Source organism: Chiloscyllium plagiosum, chromosome 1, assembly GCF_004010195.1.
Source record: "Chiloscyllium plagiosum isolate BGI_BamShark_2017 chromosome 1, ASM401019v2, whole genome shotgun sequence".
In the NCBI taxonomy this organism is placed as follows: domain Eukaryota; kingdom Metazoa; phylum Chordata; class Chondrichthyes; order Orectolobiformes; family Hemiscylliidae; genus Chiloscyllium; species Chiloscyllium plagiosum.
In genome coordinates, this window is record NC_057710.1 from 44355147 (window position 1) to 44372420 (window position 17274).

A 17274-nucleotide genomic window follows, 5' to 3' on the forward strand; every position below is an offset into this window, starting at 1 on the left:
TCTCCTGCTCCTCACATATTGTCCAGATCTTGTTGCACTTGAACATGGACTGCTTCAGTATCTGAGGAATCACGAATGGAGCTGAACATTGTGCAATCATCGGCAAACATTCCCACTTCTGATGTTATGATGGGGGAAGGTCATTGATGAAGCAGCTGAAGATGATCCTGCCTAGGGCACTACCCTGAGGAACTCCTGCAGCGATGTCCTGCAGCTGAGATGACTGACCTCCAACAGCTACAACCATCTTTCCATATGTCAGATATGACTCTAACCACCAGAGTTTGCCCCTGGAAGCCTACTGATTCCAGTTTTGCCAAGGCTCCTTGATGCAACACTTGTTGAATGCAGTTTTGATGTCAAGAGCTGTCACTCTCACCCCACTTCTGGAATTCAGCTTTTTTATCCATGTTTGAATCAAGGCTATAAAAAGGTCAGAGCTCAGTGGGTGGTACTGAATCCACATCCATAAATCACAAAAGGTTAGCATCCAATTTCAAAGGATAGCAATGGAGGCAAATGGAATGCTGGCCTTTATCTCAAAGAGAATTAAATATAAAAACAGTGATGCACAAGTCAGACCACAGCTGTTTTTCCCCCTTATTGAAGGAGAGATATACTGGAATTAGAGATAGTCCAGAGAAGGTTCACTAGGCTGGTACAAAGTATGGAGGCACTGTCTTACAAGGAGAGGTTAAGTAGATTGGGCCTGCCCTGATGGAATTTAGATGAATGGAGTCCAGAACCAGGGGTAATAGTCATATAACATAGAAACAGATCCTTACGTCCAACCTGTCTACGCTGACCATGTTCCTAAACAAAGGTAATCCCATTTGCCTACTCCTAGCCCATACCCCTCCAAACCTTTCCTATTCGTGTACTTACCCAAATGTCTTCTAAATGTTGTAACTGTACCTGCAACCACCACTTCCTCTTGCAGTTCATTCCACACATGAATCACTGTTATAAAAAAAAGTTGCCCCTCATGTGCTTTTTAAAACTTTCTCTTCTCATCTTCAAAACTAGCAGGCATATTTTAACTCCCCCATCTTAGGGAAAAGACTTGTGCCACAGTCTAAAGACAGTGTAAACCATTTATGACTGAAAGGAGGAGAAATTCCTTCACACAGGCAATGGAATTCACTATTACAGAAAAGGTAGGGAGGTCAAAATATTTTATGATTTCAACGAGGAGTTGGATGACAGGATAGGGGGGAAAATCAGGCACAGTTGGATCAACAGCCATAATCATAATGAATGGCAGAGCAGGCTCGAAGGACCGAATGGCTGGCTAAATGCTGCTTCTATTTTCTTGGTTTCTATGAATTTTCTCTAGCCTGGAGGAGCAACACCCACTTCTGCCCTTCCAAGACAGTAGATCATCTGTCTGAATGGCTCTGCAAGTTTAGGAACCTATCTGCTGTCCTTCATTGGATAGGGAATCACAAAAGAGGGACTGTTAGGATACTGCCTCCCACAAGATCACACCAGTGGGCACATTGACAGCAAAGGCAGGATTGAGATCCAGGTTTTTGTTTTTGAAAGGGATCAGAAGATTCTTCCCTTTATGGGAATGAACTGAAACCAACATGGTCATTCTAAAAGATGAGAGACTTAACAAACAAACCGAGATCTTTTTCAATATATAATTTCAGCTGTATCACATTGTAAACGTTTGCTATAAATTCTGTGTCTTATGATCTTATACACCACAACCATGTGATGAAAGAGCAGCGCTCTGAAAGCTAGTGCTTCCAAATAAACCTGTTGGGACCATAACCTGGTGTTGAGATTTTTAACTATGTACAACACCGACATCTCTAGATCATCCTTTTATGTTGCACATCTTAGCTTTGCTTATGTTAGACAATGCCTTTATTGCCTTCTCCCTCCTATTCATTGAATCTTATTTAATCATTTCTGATACCTCTATCAATTTTGCCAATTAATATATCTCCTTGCTTTCCTTCACATATCTCTTTCAATAATGGTTGTCCACCGGATGTCATCAGCTTTTACATGAAAACAAAGAAGTTCAACCTCGCTCTCCCAATCAATTTATTTTTCAGGTGCTGTCCTTTCACAATTCTTTGCTGCCTATACTCTTTTTTTTGAGAGAAATAATCCTTACCACCTCTCCAGTTATCAGTACAATTCCTTTCAACTTTTCCGACTAGAATTTCTATTCTAATTCTGATTTCTTCGCATGATTTGAGCTTTAATGCTAAATTCAGCAGTTCTAATCTTATGCTTCAGGAACATCTTGTTCATCTCCACCTCTGTCCTCCCACATTCGTAATTAATGCTATTATTGCTCATATTGCTCTTTTCCTTCTGCAGTTACCATGCATTTAGATTTCATCAAGGATTTGATACTGTGCCAACAATCAATTTGCAGGACAAAGGGATTTTGAAGCTCATGTTTTGTGACCTGAAATAAAAAGGCAGGAACCAGGAGAATGCAAGAAGCACTCATTTTCAAAAATCACTTTTGGGAGTCAGTGAAAAATTTTATTCAAGTTCTTGTTCCCTAAATTTATCTAAATTGATAATCTCTTGCCAATCCAGAGAGATTACGTGGCTGGTGGATGATTTTGTTGATGGGCTGCAGATATTTATAGGAGAAAGTGAGGTCTGCAGATGCTGGAGATCAGAGCTGAAAATGTGTTGCTGGAAAAGCGCAGGTCAGGCAGCATCCAGGGAACAGGAGAATCGACGTTTCGGGCATAAGCCTGAAGAAGGGCTAATGCCCGAAACGTCGATTCTCCTGTTCCCTGGATGCTGCCTGACCTGCTGCGCTTTTCCAGCAACACATTTTCAGCTGCAGATATTTATACACCGATACAGTAGATAAAAGAGCTGGTGTTTTTCTGTTCTTCATTTGTAGGTTTATACATCCCAGTATTTCTCAACTCAATATATTTCTGTGACTCCCTTTCTGCTGACATAGCTTCACTAGTAGTTGCTGTCAGTATAATATCTTACCCAAGTAGTCAGAATTCACCTGTATGACCTTTAACAGATTAAGCACACTTGACCATGTTTAGGGTTCTAATTGTGAGGAAGAAAAAAGTAAAGCTAACCCTATCTTTATTCAACAGGGATGAATGATGAGGTTACCCTCGTTGACTGAGGAAATACTTTTAATATTTTTATAGAATCCAGTGGTTGTTAGCTACTATTGGGAAATGTAGTACATTAAGATTACACTTATAAAAACTGCATTGGGGGAATCTGATGGAGGCCTGAACAACGTGGGATATGGTGATAACTGTAGCAGAATTGCACAAATGCAGCGAGGCTTCGTCTGATGTCAGAAGCGACTGGGTGCTACTTTTATGCATCTGTCAAGCATTGAGATGAATTTCTCACTAAGCAGTGAGTTAGTAACTAAGGGGGATTTAATACATGTTAAATGCCTTATTAATGGAAAACTCACTTCAATAATATTTAATTTCCTATCTCTCTAAATGAGAGAGATGCCAATTCTCCACAAGAGTCAAAAAGGATACCTGATTGGCTCTAAAGAGTCTCCATATTGCGCAGCACTAAACAGCATCTCAGAGCATGATGCATGGGCACCAGCCACACACATCCCTCTTTCACAAATATTGCCAACACCTCAACACCTTGAAAGATGCTTCAAAAGCACGGACCGAACCAGCAACTAGCAGTGAAATGTTGCTGCAAGGAACTTCGGGCCAAGCTGTGTCTTAGGGCAGCTAGCTTGCCCTCTTAGTGCTTGCTCAAAATGTCTACCTACCTGCTCACATTACTTGTGACCCTATGGCATACCTGTTAACATATCAGCTAGAGTTAAAGGCTATGCTGTTTTACATAGGCACACAGCAGACTGTCAGTAAGGATATGGATAGGTTCTTGATCAGTAAGGGGATCAAAGGTTGAGAGGGCAGGAGAATAGAGTTGAGAAGCATATCTGCCATGGTAGAGCTGACGTGATGGGCTAAATGGCCTAATTCTGCACCTTTATCTTATTTGTCTAGAGATATGTTCAATGGACTCCAGGAGTGGGGAGTCAGTCAGTCAGTCCTGTAGAGCTATCACAAGAACTCGGAGGAATCGTGCATTGTTCGTAAGGAAGCTGCAAACACAGATGTTAGGGATCTGTATAGTCATGTCTAGGGGCTCTGCATTAACGTCAGAGGTCCGGGGCAAATACAGCCCATGTGGGTCCATGCAATGATTGTTGAGATGGTTTCAAGGGGGACATAGAAGGTCAGTATAGAGGTGGGAACAAGCAAGTGATGGGTGAAGACTCAAGGTATGTGGGGGTTGTGAAACAGTATCATAGGGCATGGTACTCCATAGAAGGGAGGAAGGTGTTACTGTCAGTGACCATCACCATGGCCTACATAAGGAAAGCATAGATGAGAAAGGTGGGCATCATTAAGGTGTAATGTTGGGATTCAGGGCAGGGAGGACAGTTTGAGGCAGAGTTCAATATGGTGGATCCCCATGAGTGTGGAGCTGAACTATCAGGTTAGAAAGGAAGGATACAGAGAGATTCAGGGGCCAACATCATGACTGGGCAGAGCCAATGCTGATGGGGTCAATTGCAAACTGCGTTCCGGACCATCACTTGTCAATGGCTAGACACTGAATGGATAGAATCAGTTTGAGGTGCAAAAACATGGAATGCTCCTCAGAAAGATTGTCTGCTAAACACTAGATTATTGAAGGGGAAATATTCATCACTAATTGCAAACTATTAACATCCTGGGGATTACCAATGACCAAAAAATGAGCTGGCCATATTAATTACCGCATCTACAAAAGCAGGTCAGAGGTAAGATATCCTGCAATGGGTAACTCATCTAACTTCCTAGAGTCTGTTCACCCTCTACATGACAAGTCAGGCATGTGATGGAACACTCTCCACTTGCCAACACCATGAGAAGTTTGACACCACATCCACAAACTTCAATTCCCTCCACCAACAAAACTCAGCAGCAACAATGTGGACCATCTACAAGATGTAATGCAGATATTCATCAAAAGTTCGTTAGACAATACCTTCAAAGCCATGATCACTACATCTTGAAGGACAAGAGTAGCAGAAATACAACCTGCAAGTTCCCCTCCAGGTCACTCACCATCCTGACTTGGAAATATATCGCTGTTCCTTGGCTGTCTCTGGGTCAAAATCCTAGAACTCCCTCTGTAACAGTATTATCAGTCAATCTACAGCAAATGGATGTAGGCAACTCACCACCTCCTACTCAAGGGAAATTAGGGATGAACATTAAATGCTCATTCATGCAGCAACATCCACACCCCATGATGAAAATAATACATGAAACATGTGTTTGCCAACTGAAACTATGTTTCATTTGCAATCATTTTCTCACCCATTTGAATACATGCAGTGTGCAGATGCAATGCCACTCATATATCCATTAGGTAGAGCAGGCTGAAAGTGCTACTCTGCTACTTGGACCAGCCTGGAGGTCCCTCTAAGGTCTGTATGTCATGGTTGTGCAACAGCGTCTCGAGTGAGACAGTGGGGTTACATGTGCAAGGGGCGCAAGTTATGCTGGCTACATGTCATGGCAGTGGGGCCTTTTGGCTGCTATGCCATTATGTTGCAAGTGAGGGCATGCTGGGTTGCCAACATTTATCCGGGTGCACAATGGCCCTTTTGAAGATAGTGTCAGAACAAGGAATGCTGGTTGAAATAATTGCACACAAGCCAGTATTCGGTCAATAAGTCATGCTTTGCTTAGATGTGCCAGCTCAGGGCCAGTCCCTAGAAATGAGGAGACTCAAACTCCTGCCTACCTGTCATCCAGGGCTCTCTGATTGGCCCAGGTTAACAATCCCAATCACAACTCTCAGTCAATAGATCCATCTGTCCCTTGTCCCAATCACTTCAGTGGTCTTTTGCAGTTCTTTGAGTGAGGATTTGAAGTCAGAAGTAGAGATGTCTTATTGTAGTCATACAGGGTCATCGAGAGATTATACCTGGAGTAGTGTGTGCAGTTTTGGTCTCCCTAAGAAAGGATATACTTGCCACAAAGGGAGTGTAGAGGTTCACCAAGATGGTACCAGGGCTGTCATACGAGGAGAGGTTTATTTAACTGGACTTGTATTCAAGTTTAGAAGGATGAGAGGAGATCTGATTGAAAGATATAAAATTCTAACAGGGCTGGACACACTACATGCAGGGACGATGTTTTCCCCAATTCGGGAGTCTGGAACCAAGTGACACTGTCTCAGGGTACAGGCTGGGCCATTTCACACAGAGAGGAAGTAAAAACTCTTCACACAAAAAGACAGAAAACCCATAGCAATCCTCTACTAAAGGAGGTTGTGGACGCCAAGTCACTGAATATGTTCAAGGAAACAAATACATTTTAGATTTTAAAGGCATCAGCGGGTAAAGGTGACAGCAAGAATATAGCATTGAGACAGAGGATCAGCCTTAAATCATACTGAATAGCGGAACAGATACGAAAGGCTGAATGGCCTATTCCTGCTTGTAGTTTCTATGAGTGGTAAGATGGGAATTGAATCGGATGAGAGGAACACCATAGAGGTAGTGTACGTAGTTAATGAAGCACATTTGGTAAGATAGTGAGAAATCTCTCTGGGCCTTGTGGTGAGAATCCCTCCAAACAAAAATGTCAATATAATTAGCGTTTAGCCCAAACAAATTAAACCCATAGTCTGAAAATGTGCACACTGTTCTCTGCCTCATCTTTGAAAATGGCAACAATTTTAAATGTTTGAGCATAGCAAACAATGGGTTAATAGGTTAGACAGAGGTGTTTAATCTGAGACCTGGGTTCAAATTCAGAGGACAGCCTCACTCCTCAAAAAAACTAGGGCATTGTAAAAGAAGTTTTGAAACAAATAGTCAATTAACAATAGAAAAGGAATTGTCTAATAATTCACACTAACCAACAAAAATAATGTCATAATGTACTCTGCAGTTGCTGGGGCAGAAAATCAAATTGCTTAACAATTAAAGCTAATTGACTCTGAACCAAGTTAGATATTTGTCCTGGCAGTAGAATATCTGAACAGCACTTCCCAGGAGGAAAGGACGTTCATTTATCTAATTATAACAGCCCTCAACTTCATAAAACAAAATTTACAGAAAAGAAAGTCTATAAAATAAAAATAGTATTCGACATTTCAAATAAGAAGAATGACTAAATCCTGGAATATACTGGAAATGAGTCAGACAGTTGCAATTCTAATAAAAAATTCTGCAAGAACATTAATGGAACACTTTCCAACAACCCTAATTACTTATCTAATGACTCACGTTCCTGCATTTACTTCACAAAATATATATAAACACACTGTAGAATGGTTTAAATTCTAAATAAACCAGAAACATGGAAGTAAACAACTCAATTGACTAGGGATCCACTAAACCTTTCCAACCTTATTTAAGACATCAATTGCATCTCTGAATTGAGTTGTACGTGCCAGCCTTGCTGCTGTGTTGCAACAATTAGACTATACAGAAGTTCATCCTTTGCATATAGGGGGCAGAGATGTCAGCAGCACGTTAGACTTGTCAGTAGGCTAGTAATCCAGAGATTCAAGCTAATATATGGGGTTCTGGATTCAAATCACATCTTGACAGATGGTGAAATTTGAGTTTAATTTTTTTTAACAAGTAATAAAGCTACAAGAAGGAAAAAGGAGGAAAATCTGCCAGCTTCACCCGATGTGTGTTACGTCAGATTCTAGATCCACAGCAACGTGCATCATTCATAAATATACTCTAAAATAGGCTTACTAGCCACTCGATCGTACACTACTGTTATAAAATTCAACAACAGAAAGAAAACTGGACAAGACCAAGATACCAGAAATGATCATAGCAAACTAGCCTTGTCAACACTGCAAAGTTCTCCTTACTAACATTTGGGGAAGCAATAGATAAATAGATGTTAAGATTTCAAAGACAACGAATCATATGGGGAGGGGTTTGATCAGGTATACAGCATGGAACTAGGAGGATCAGACATAACCACACTGAATGACAGAGTAGGCTCAAAAGGATTGAGTAGCTTACTCCAGCTTCTAGTTTCTAGGTTTCTATGAACTGCTGTCCAAAGTGGATTAACTGGAAAACCACTGCCACTAAATTATTATATATCTGCAGTGGGCCTCACAAAATGTAAATAAAGCAAACCACAAAACCTTACGAATGGGATACCAAGCAGATGTAAGAGACAAAGTGACCACAAAACCAATGGATCAGATGTAGATACTGCAGTCCTGCTATATCCAGTCAACTAGGGTGGTGGACAATTCTCATTGGAGGAGAGAACTCAAATATCCCCAACCTCATATTAGGAGTATATCTTCAACCAGAAGTGCTGAATGGATGATCTTCAGCCACCCAGCATCCTAGTTGCCAATTTAGTTCACTATACAAACTCAAAAAATGACTTAAAACAGTGGATCCTGCAAAAGCTATGGGCTGACAACATTCCACCAATAATAATGACTTGTGCTCCAAAATTAGGAATATCCTTCTAGTCTCCTTGAATAGAACAAAAGCACCAACATCTACCCAATAATGTGGAAAATTGCCCAGGTATGTCCTGTCCACAAGTAGTATAAAACCAACCCAGTCAAATAATGCCCCATCAACCTACATTAGATCAAAGTGATGGAAGGTGTTATTTACAGAACTGTCAAGCAAATCTTATGCTGCTCACTGACATTAGTTTGGGTTGCTGGGCCCATTCAACCCCTATTCTCATTAGGAGCTTAGAGCAAAGATGGTTAAAAGAGCTGGATTCCAGACCGAAAATGGGTGCTTACCCCCTAATATCACGGTTGATTTTACTGAATATGACATCAAGGAGAATAGCAGAATTGGAGGTAATGGGAATTGGAGACAATTCTCCTTTCAGTGCAGTCATACCTAGCACAAAAGATGACGGCTATGGGTTGTTGGAGGTGAAATATCTCAGTCCAAGGATATCAGTGCAAAAGTTCCTCCGGGTAGTGTCAGACAGCAAACAACTGTAAATCAGCATTTCAATGACCTACCCAGCATTATAAGGTATGTTTATAGGTATGTTTATGATTATACAATGTTCAGCATCATTTGAGATTCCTCAGATACTGAAATAGTCCATGTCTAGATACAGCAAGAACTGAACAATATCCAGTTGGGCTTGGACTGAAAAGTATCAAGTAATATTTGTGCCGCACAAATACCAGACAATGATCATCTCCAACAAGACAGAATCTAATCATTCAATGGCCTAGCCACGACTGAATCCACACTAACACTACTGACCAGGGTTACCATTGACCAGAAACTGAATGGGACAAGTCATAAAAATAGTGGTCAACAGGCAGATCAGAAGCTGGGAATTCTGTGGTGAGTAACTCACCTCCTAACTCAAAGCTCTCCACCAACTTCAATGCACAAATCAGGAGTGTGCTGGAATACTCTCCACTTCCTACAACAAAAGCAGCTCAACACCACCAAGGTGTAATTGACTAGCATTCCACCTATCAACTTCAAGATTCAACTCCTTCACCACTGATGGAAACATTCTACAAAAGAATGGAACATCTCACCAAGGTTCCATTGACAGTACCTTCTAAACATACAAGCTCTCCAACCTAAAGTGAGAGGAGCAGTCTACACAGAAGTGCACCACCATTGCAAGCTCCCTTCCAAGACACTCACCACCATTTGGAACATTCCTTCTTTACCAAAGTTAAAATCCCAGAATTCCCTCTCTTACAGTACTGTGGGCTCACCGATACAAATGGACTATAGTAGCTCAAACATAAGCTCGCTACCTCCTTCAAGGGAAGTAGCAATGGGCATAGGCCATCAACTGTTGACACAGGCAGACATTTACTTTTAGTTCATTCATAGGATAAGTGGCTGTGAAGATGCACACCAGTATTATAGGAATAAACTCCATAAATAAGAGGAAAAACAAACTGGCAAAACTTGGGAAGTCATTCAATACAACACTATTGACAATGAAAACATTTTTTGCAATAATCTCCATATTAGAATGCATTTCAAATACACCTATCGGAAAATTATTTGTATTCCAGAAGTTGACAGAAAGTACAAATATCTTTGAGGATTTTTTGTTTTCTACTTACTCTTCTTCCCTTCAAACTGTTGATGATTTTCATGTGATTGGGCAGCGATCCAGAAATATTACCAAGCCATGATTTCAATTATTTCTTCTAAAGAAGATCTTTCACAATTACAATACACAGAAATGATTTCCTACCTATAAGTTGCAATGTAACGGACAGGAAAGGACCCCTCTTGACTATTCTCCCACATGCAAGAAATTCTATAAAAATTTGAAGCCATGCAGTGCACCAATGGCTTACTTGGAGGATCTGTTGATAGAACAAATAAAACAGTTCTGACTATTACAATATTCTGAGATTGTGGTTAAAAGAAACACGTTTTCTAAGAATTCAATATGTACTGGTTTTAAAATTTAAAACAAAGTATTAGCCAGCCAAAATGACAGAAAACAAAAAAAATCTCCTGAATAGGAGCAAAATCCCACCACGTAAGAAATTCGTAATATCTGATAGAACAGAAGCTTAAAAGCAATTATTTACATTTCCAAGATGCTTGATAAAGGTAGGTGACATAGCCTTTTGATGCCTAGCTGAGTAATCTGGCACACAGGGCAGTTTCAAAGACAACAATCTGGCCAATTAGGACTGAGAAACATACAAATATTTTCAAGGAGTTATGAATCTTGGGGTAACATATCCCAATACACCACAGCATGAATAAGCTCCTTTGGTTGCAGCTTTGAGAGACGTATGAATAATTTCAACCACCGAAGGTCCCTGGTATGTTTCTTTACAGGGAGAACGTGCAAATTCCACACTATGATTTGAGTTGCAGGAGATAAATGGAACAAGACGACAGCTAAAGTGTTTTGGACTTAATTTAGCATTGAAGTAATACTACAGCAGATTGCCAAGCGGATGTATTCTGCAACATATGGTTTAGAACTAAGAACGGAGGCAGTGTGAAATAAATATTCTAGGGTGTATTCTGATGAGCTCAATTTCATCTGAAAGTTTTCCTGCAGACCAATAAATGACAACAGCAAATTTTTCCAGAATACTTTTAATTATTTTAATTATTTATGGGTACTGCTGTCCCATTTGTGTGTAGATATACATTCCTACAAATGCAGTACATTAAAAAACTCAATTAATTATATGCCTATATAGCTAGACTAAACCTTTTGAGTTTTAGCACAACTCTGTCAGATACAGATGAACCTCGATTATCCGAATACCAATTATCCGAAAATCGGATTATCCAAAGGAGATCTCGAGGTCCCAATGGAAACATTACATCAATGATGTGTTTCCAATAGTGATCGCGTCTTTTGTTTACTGTGATTAAATAGGCACTATCTCCAAATGACTGACTGCCCATCCTCTCTATCCCCGGAGTTCTACGGAGGGGTATACCCTAAACACCCCCCCCACTTCCCCACATAATCTCGCCAACATTGATCTCTACAGGGCAGAGGTGGAATCTGTCAAAACGTTGTGTGTGCGCACGTGTGAGCGTGCATGCGCTTGCTCTATTTGGAGACTTAGCCCCACAAAGGCAACTGCAGCAGTTTTGTTGTTGGTGTCCAATCCAGCTGCCCTCCAAGCCCCAGAGGAAAGGCATTTAATTAATTAACCGAATAATTGATTATCCGAACGAAATAGTGCCCATCCATCATGTTCAGATAATCGAGGTTCCCCTGTATTAAATAGAAAAACAATTTGGAAAAGTTAACTCAATACACAAAACATTGTAATCAACAGCTTAATGCTGCTTAAATAATTCTAACTATTATTCCCAAGAGAAACTTCAAAAGGTTATTACCCGCAATTAAGAATTGCCCATCCCATTGATATTTTATGAATTGAACTGTCACATCCACTGCAGTATCGTCTTACAAGTATTATAAGCAATATCAGGTATTGCCCATCCCATTGATATTTTATGAATTGAACTGTCACATCCACTGCAGTATCATCTTACAAGTATTATAAGCAATATCAGGTATTGAATAAATTTTTTAATTTGACTTACATCCAAGTTTTAGTTGGGTCAAGTACAACAATCTTGCAGTCTCATCATGGCAACTGTAATTTCCTTCCATTGACAAGTCTGCCATCAATAAAACAAGACTTCCACTTTGTTCTTTCAAATTATTACTTAAGGTCACAAAGGTCCCATTAACCTTCCATTGAATAATCCTGTTGATAAAGTCACACACTGTAAGAAAAATTTCATGCATGCATAAAACCTCAATAAAACAAGGTCCTGAAAATTCACAATTTCATTTCATTTCAGTGTTTCATTTCTACACATTTCTTGTCTTTATGCTGAACATACTCTCCCCTTTCAGAAGCTTCCAAAACAATTACATAATTCTAAATATATTAAAATAGTAAACCTTCTTTGTGAGGCACTTACTTCTCCAAGGAAGCTGCTTTAGTTATAATAAAATTAGTTATCTTTCTATGCCAACATCTTGAAAAGGCTTGTAGCTGTTCTGAATTCTGTAGATTCTTTAATCCATGTACAAATTTTCACTTGCTCTATTGTCTCTTCATCTCTATAGGTAAAGGATGAAAGGCCTAACAACTATCTGAATTTCTAGTGCAACCTAATATGAGGAATATGATCAAAACAAGCAGAAAAGAAATGTAATTATTTGCAATCCAGTGGAACTCAGTAAAACACCAAGTACCCAGAAATACAGACAACTGGGTAGATTTCCAAAAGAGTCATTCCAATAAATACAGCCTGAATGCAAAAGACTAACTTCCACATTTTTTTAAACAATGAATGCACTTCACCTTTATAGTCCACAAAAAAATACATATGTATGCACACAAAGACAGATTTCAAATTTAGCCTGACCAGATGCTACAATGAACTACAGTGGCAAAACAGGATTCCATGGAATCTCCAAATGCAAATACAGTTGCAAATACAATTGGTTAATATGTGTGGTCACTGCTTATACAGCAGTGGTGAACACAGGACATATTCAACAGCAGGCTGATCCAAGGCAAAGAAAAATGAAATTAACTTCTCCAGTATTAATCCTCCTTGCAACCATCTTCACATGGTTCCATTTCTATCTACATGAATGGCAAATGCATACCACCTCTTCCAACAGTCTCACTACAATTGCTCGAGACCTGTTCAAGGAGTTACCATTGATCCCTTCCTGTTTTGCACCTGTCTGCTCTGTATTAGCCATTTCAAACCACAGCAATTGCAGTGCCTCCCATTCCATAAGATTATGTAATGGACAGTGCAGACTCCTGTTCTAAGGCAGCAGGCCTAATTCCCAGAAGAATCCCTTCTGGTGATACTCTGAAAAATGTTAAGTGAGGGTTGGCATGTCAAGAGTGTACTAAAGAGGTTGTCTCAGTAACTGCAGCTAATTTTACAACTCCAAAGATATCCCTCTCTACTTCGTACTCATAAGTGAACTATACGTCAGTGAAGACCAAATATGAGAGTGCGTATTTTAAATGCCAGCCCATATTCTCACTTGGACTATTCTTACAGACCTACCATGTTACACCATTATTTTCAGCCACTGTTTTTATCAGCACTGTTTTTCTCTCTTAAAATTGCTGTAGTTCTCTGGCAATGTACCCCAACCCTCATTAATCTGCCACTGGCACTGAAAGGCCTCAATGTTGAGAGTGTGGTGCTGAAAGAGCTCAGCACATCAGGCAGCATGCGAGGTGTAGCAGAATCGACATTTCGGGCATAAGCCCTTCATCAGGAATGACTGAAAGACCTCAGACTCAGGCTGCTGGCTGCTATTGGTCTCTGACACCAACAACGCTGAACTCTCAAATGCTGAATTCTCCCAACACTCATGCCAGTTCCTCCCACCTCAACAGCACTTTGACTTTGACAAGATCTTAAGGTCCATTGAGACAGCTCCATCTTCTATCCTACCGTGACACCAAATGAAAACACTGAGCGTGCCAGTCTTGAACCTGGAAACAAGCAGATCGACCCAGCAGACAGGTTTCTGCAGCAGCACAACCCTCAGCCTGATCAGTGCAGCCTTTGAAACAGCAGCCAAAGTTGGTTTAGGGTCCAATTCAGCTTCAGGCAAATGCTTGGGAGCAGGATGAAGGAGATGGCAAGGGAATGGAGTATGGTCTTCAGAGCTGAAGACAATGGCTTCAAGCTGCCCTATATTTTGTGCAGGAAACTGCGAAATACTTTTGAAGTGTAAACCACCAACGTGATGTAGTATTTACTTCTTTAAAATGCAAATCTATTGAAAAGATTCATTCTTGAACCTTTTAACGAGATACCAAAAAAATGCTAACTAACATCGTATTTGTGCTTTACAGATAGCTGTACGAGTTCCCTGTTACAAAGCATTCACTTGGATGTTAAAATATAAATAGGAGAGCCCTTTGTGAATTGCTTCTGGAAGGTCTGCTGAATCCCTGCTTTTCCCACCAACTTCTGTTCTTTGAAACTTCACCGCACATCTGCATGATAAGTGCTCAACTACTACATTACAGTAATTACATTTGCAATGTCTCACCCTAATTCATTGCACTCACCCACAGAAATCAATAAATCCAAGAATGCCCACTCAGTTTGTAAACTGTTTGTTGCAAGAAACAAAGAATTAGCAATGCAGTGATGGTGCAGAAAGTCTTCTCTCAGCACTTTACATTTCAACATATTCTGCTTATTCAAGGATGTTTCAATGCCAGCACTTTATTCAGTACTGCATTACCATGACTACATTTAGCGAAATAGTAGACATTTCATGATAATAAGATCAACACCATGACATGATTTAAATATCAACTTCACGTTCTTTCATTTCACTTCTTTATTAAAGACATCTTTATCCCGTGTACGATTGTGTCGTTTGTGCTGTCCATGCAGCACCCTCGGTACTGAAGGAACACTGTCTCGTTTCTACAATTCACTGCTGATACAGTAGGAATGACAAATAAAAGCTAGTCTACTCTAAATCTTCATCTTGTCTTAAATACTGCTGCTCCAAAGTTATTCAAATTGCAAATACCTTCTAGATATTCCGAAATGTCTTAACTTCCTATTTGATTGTCTTATATGTGGATTCTGCTAATATATCAAAGCATTATAATAGCCTTAAGCAAGATTATAAATGACTTTATTTCTGCCTGTGAACATTGCCACTATGCAGGGTCCTCAAGTCCCTGCAATGATGCTGTGTTTGACCACAATTAACTTCTACAACGTCAATCCTCCAGCCAACAATCCTCACGTGGTTCCAATTCCTACCAATGCTAATGTGACTAAAGCGTAGATTCCCTTCCAACACACACACACACCCCTTCCGATCCCTCACCTATATGCTCTGTATTAGCTATTTCACATGCAGATAGAGGATCTGTATCTACAAGTATAGCAATGAATTTCACTCCACACAGGTGCCAGTCAATGACTATCTCCAACAAAACAGAATCTAATTATTCTCACCTTGAAAACAATTGTTCTACCATAACTGAATTCTACATCAACAAATTAATGAGAAATTTAACAAGATTAGTCACATAAATACTGATTATGTGGGTACAAGATCACAGGCTGGGCATTCTGCAGGGAATAGTCCACCAATACTTGTCCAAAGTTAAAAATCACACAACACCAGGTTATAGTCCAACAGGTTTAATTGGAAGCACACTAGCTTTCGGAGCGACGCTCCTTCATCAGGTGATTGTGGAGGGCTCGATCGTAACACAGAATTTATAGCAAAAATTTGCAGTGTGATGTAACTGAAATTATACATTGAAGGCTTGATTGAAGAAACACACTAATCAGAACTTTGGATCCAATCCTTCAGAGTTCCCGATGTGCCCTCATCCCACGTACTTGTTGTGTAGGCGACTTCTACTGCCTTCCAAAGGTACACAAAGCCAACACACCAGGACGTCCCATCGTGTCGGGAAATGGGACCCTATGTGAGAATCTCTCTGGCATCTTGAAACCTATTGTACAGGGGATCTCCAACTTCTGTCGCGACACTACGGATTTCTTACAGAAACCCAGCACCCATGGACCAGTCAAACCGGGAACATTCCTTGTCACAATAGACGTTTCTGCACTCTACACCAGCATCCCCCACAAGGATGGCATCGCAGCAACAGCCTCAGTACTCAACACCAACAACTGCCAGTCTCCAAACACCATCCTCATCCGCTTTAACCTCAATCATAACGTCTTCACCTTTGACAACCAATTCTTTATCCAGACACGGAACAGCCTTGGGGACCAAATTTGCACCCCAATATGCCAACATTTTTATGCACAGGTTCGAACAAGATTTTTTTCTCTATGCAGGATCTCCAACCGACATTGTACACCAGGTACATTGATGACATTTTCTTCCTCTGGACCCATGGCTCAAACTCACCATGGACTACTCTCGACTGTCTGTCTCATTCTTGGACACATGCAACTCCATCAAGGATGGACACCTCAGCACCACACTCTACCGCAAACCCACAGACAATCTCACAATGCTACACTTCTCCAGCTTCCACCCAAAAAATATTAAAACAGCCATTCCCTATGAACAAGCCCTACGCATACACCGGATCTGCTCAGATGAGAAGGAACGTGACGGACACCTGGAAGTACTCAAGGATGCCCTCACGAACGGGGTACGATGCTCAACTCGTCAACCGCCAGTTCCGACGTGCCACAGCAAGGAACCATAATGACCTCCTCAGGAGACAGACACGTGCTGCAACTGACAGAGTACCCTTCGTTGTTCAGTACTTCCCAGGGGCTGAAAAATTACGCCATGTTCTTCGTGATCTGCAATACATTATCAATGAGGATGAGCACCTCACCAAGACCTTCCCCACACCTCCGCTACTTGCCTTTAAACAACCGTCAAACCTCAAACAGATCATTGTTCGTAGCAAACTGCCCGGCTCTCAGGACAACTCCATACAACCCTGTCACCATGGACGCTGCAAGACGTGTCAGATTGTGGACATAGATACCAATATTATGCGTGGGAACACCTCCCACCTTGTACATGGAAGGTACTCATGTGACTCAGCCAACGTTGTCTATCTTATACGTTGCAGGCAAGGATGCCCGGAGGCATGGTACATTGGGGAAACCAAGCAAAGGCTACGACAACGGATGAATGGGCACCACACAACAATCAACAGACAGGAGGGTTCCCTCCCAGTTGGGGA

General features: G+C 40.8%; 1 protein-coding gene across 4 annotated transcripts in view; it reads right to left on the minus strand.

Annotated features, from left to right (window-relative positions):
• il11ra (interleukin 11 receptor, alpha) overlaps nucleotides 1-17274 on the minus strand; it is an 85245-nt gene that overhangs the window by 22612 nt on the left and 45359 nt on the right. For all 4 annotated transcript variants that reach the window (XM_043681816.1, XM_043681992.1, XM_043681737.1 and 1 more), the window contains 2 exons: nucleotides 12104-12270; nucleotides 10263-10377 (listed from right to left, as the gene is read on the minus strand). In XM_043681816.1, the coding sequence (XP_043537751.1) occupies nucleotides 10263-10377; nucleotides 12104-12270 (282 nt within the window). The remainder of the gene's footprint in view (nucleotides 1-10262; nucleotides 10378-12103; nucleotides 12271-17274) is intronic.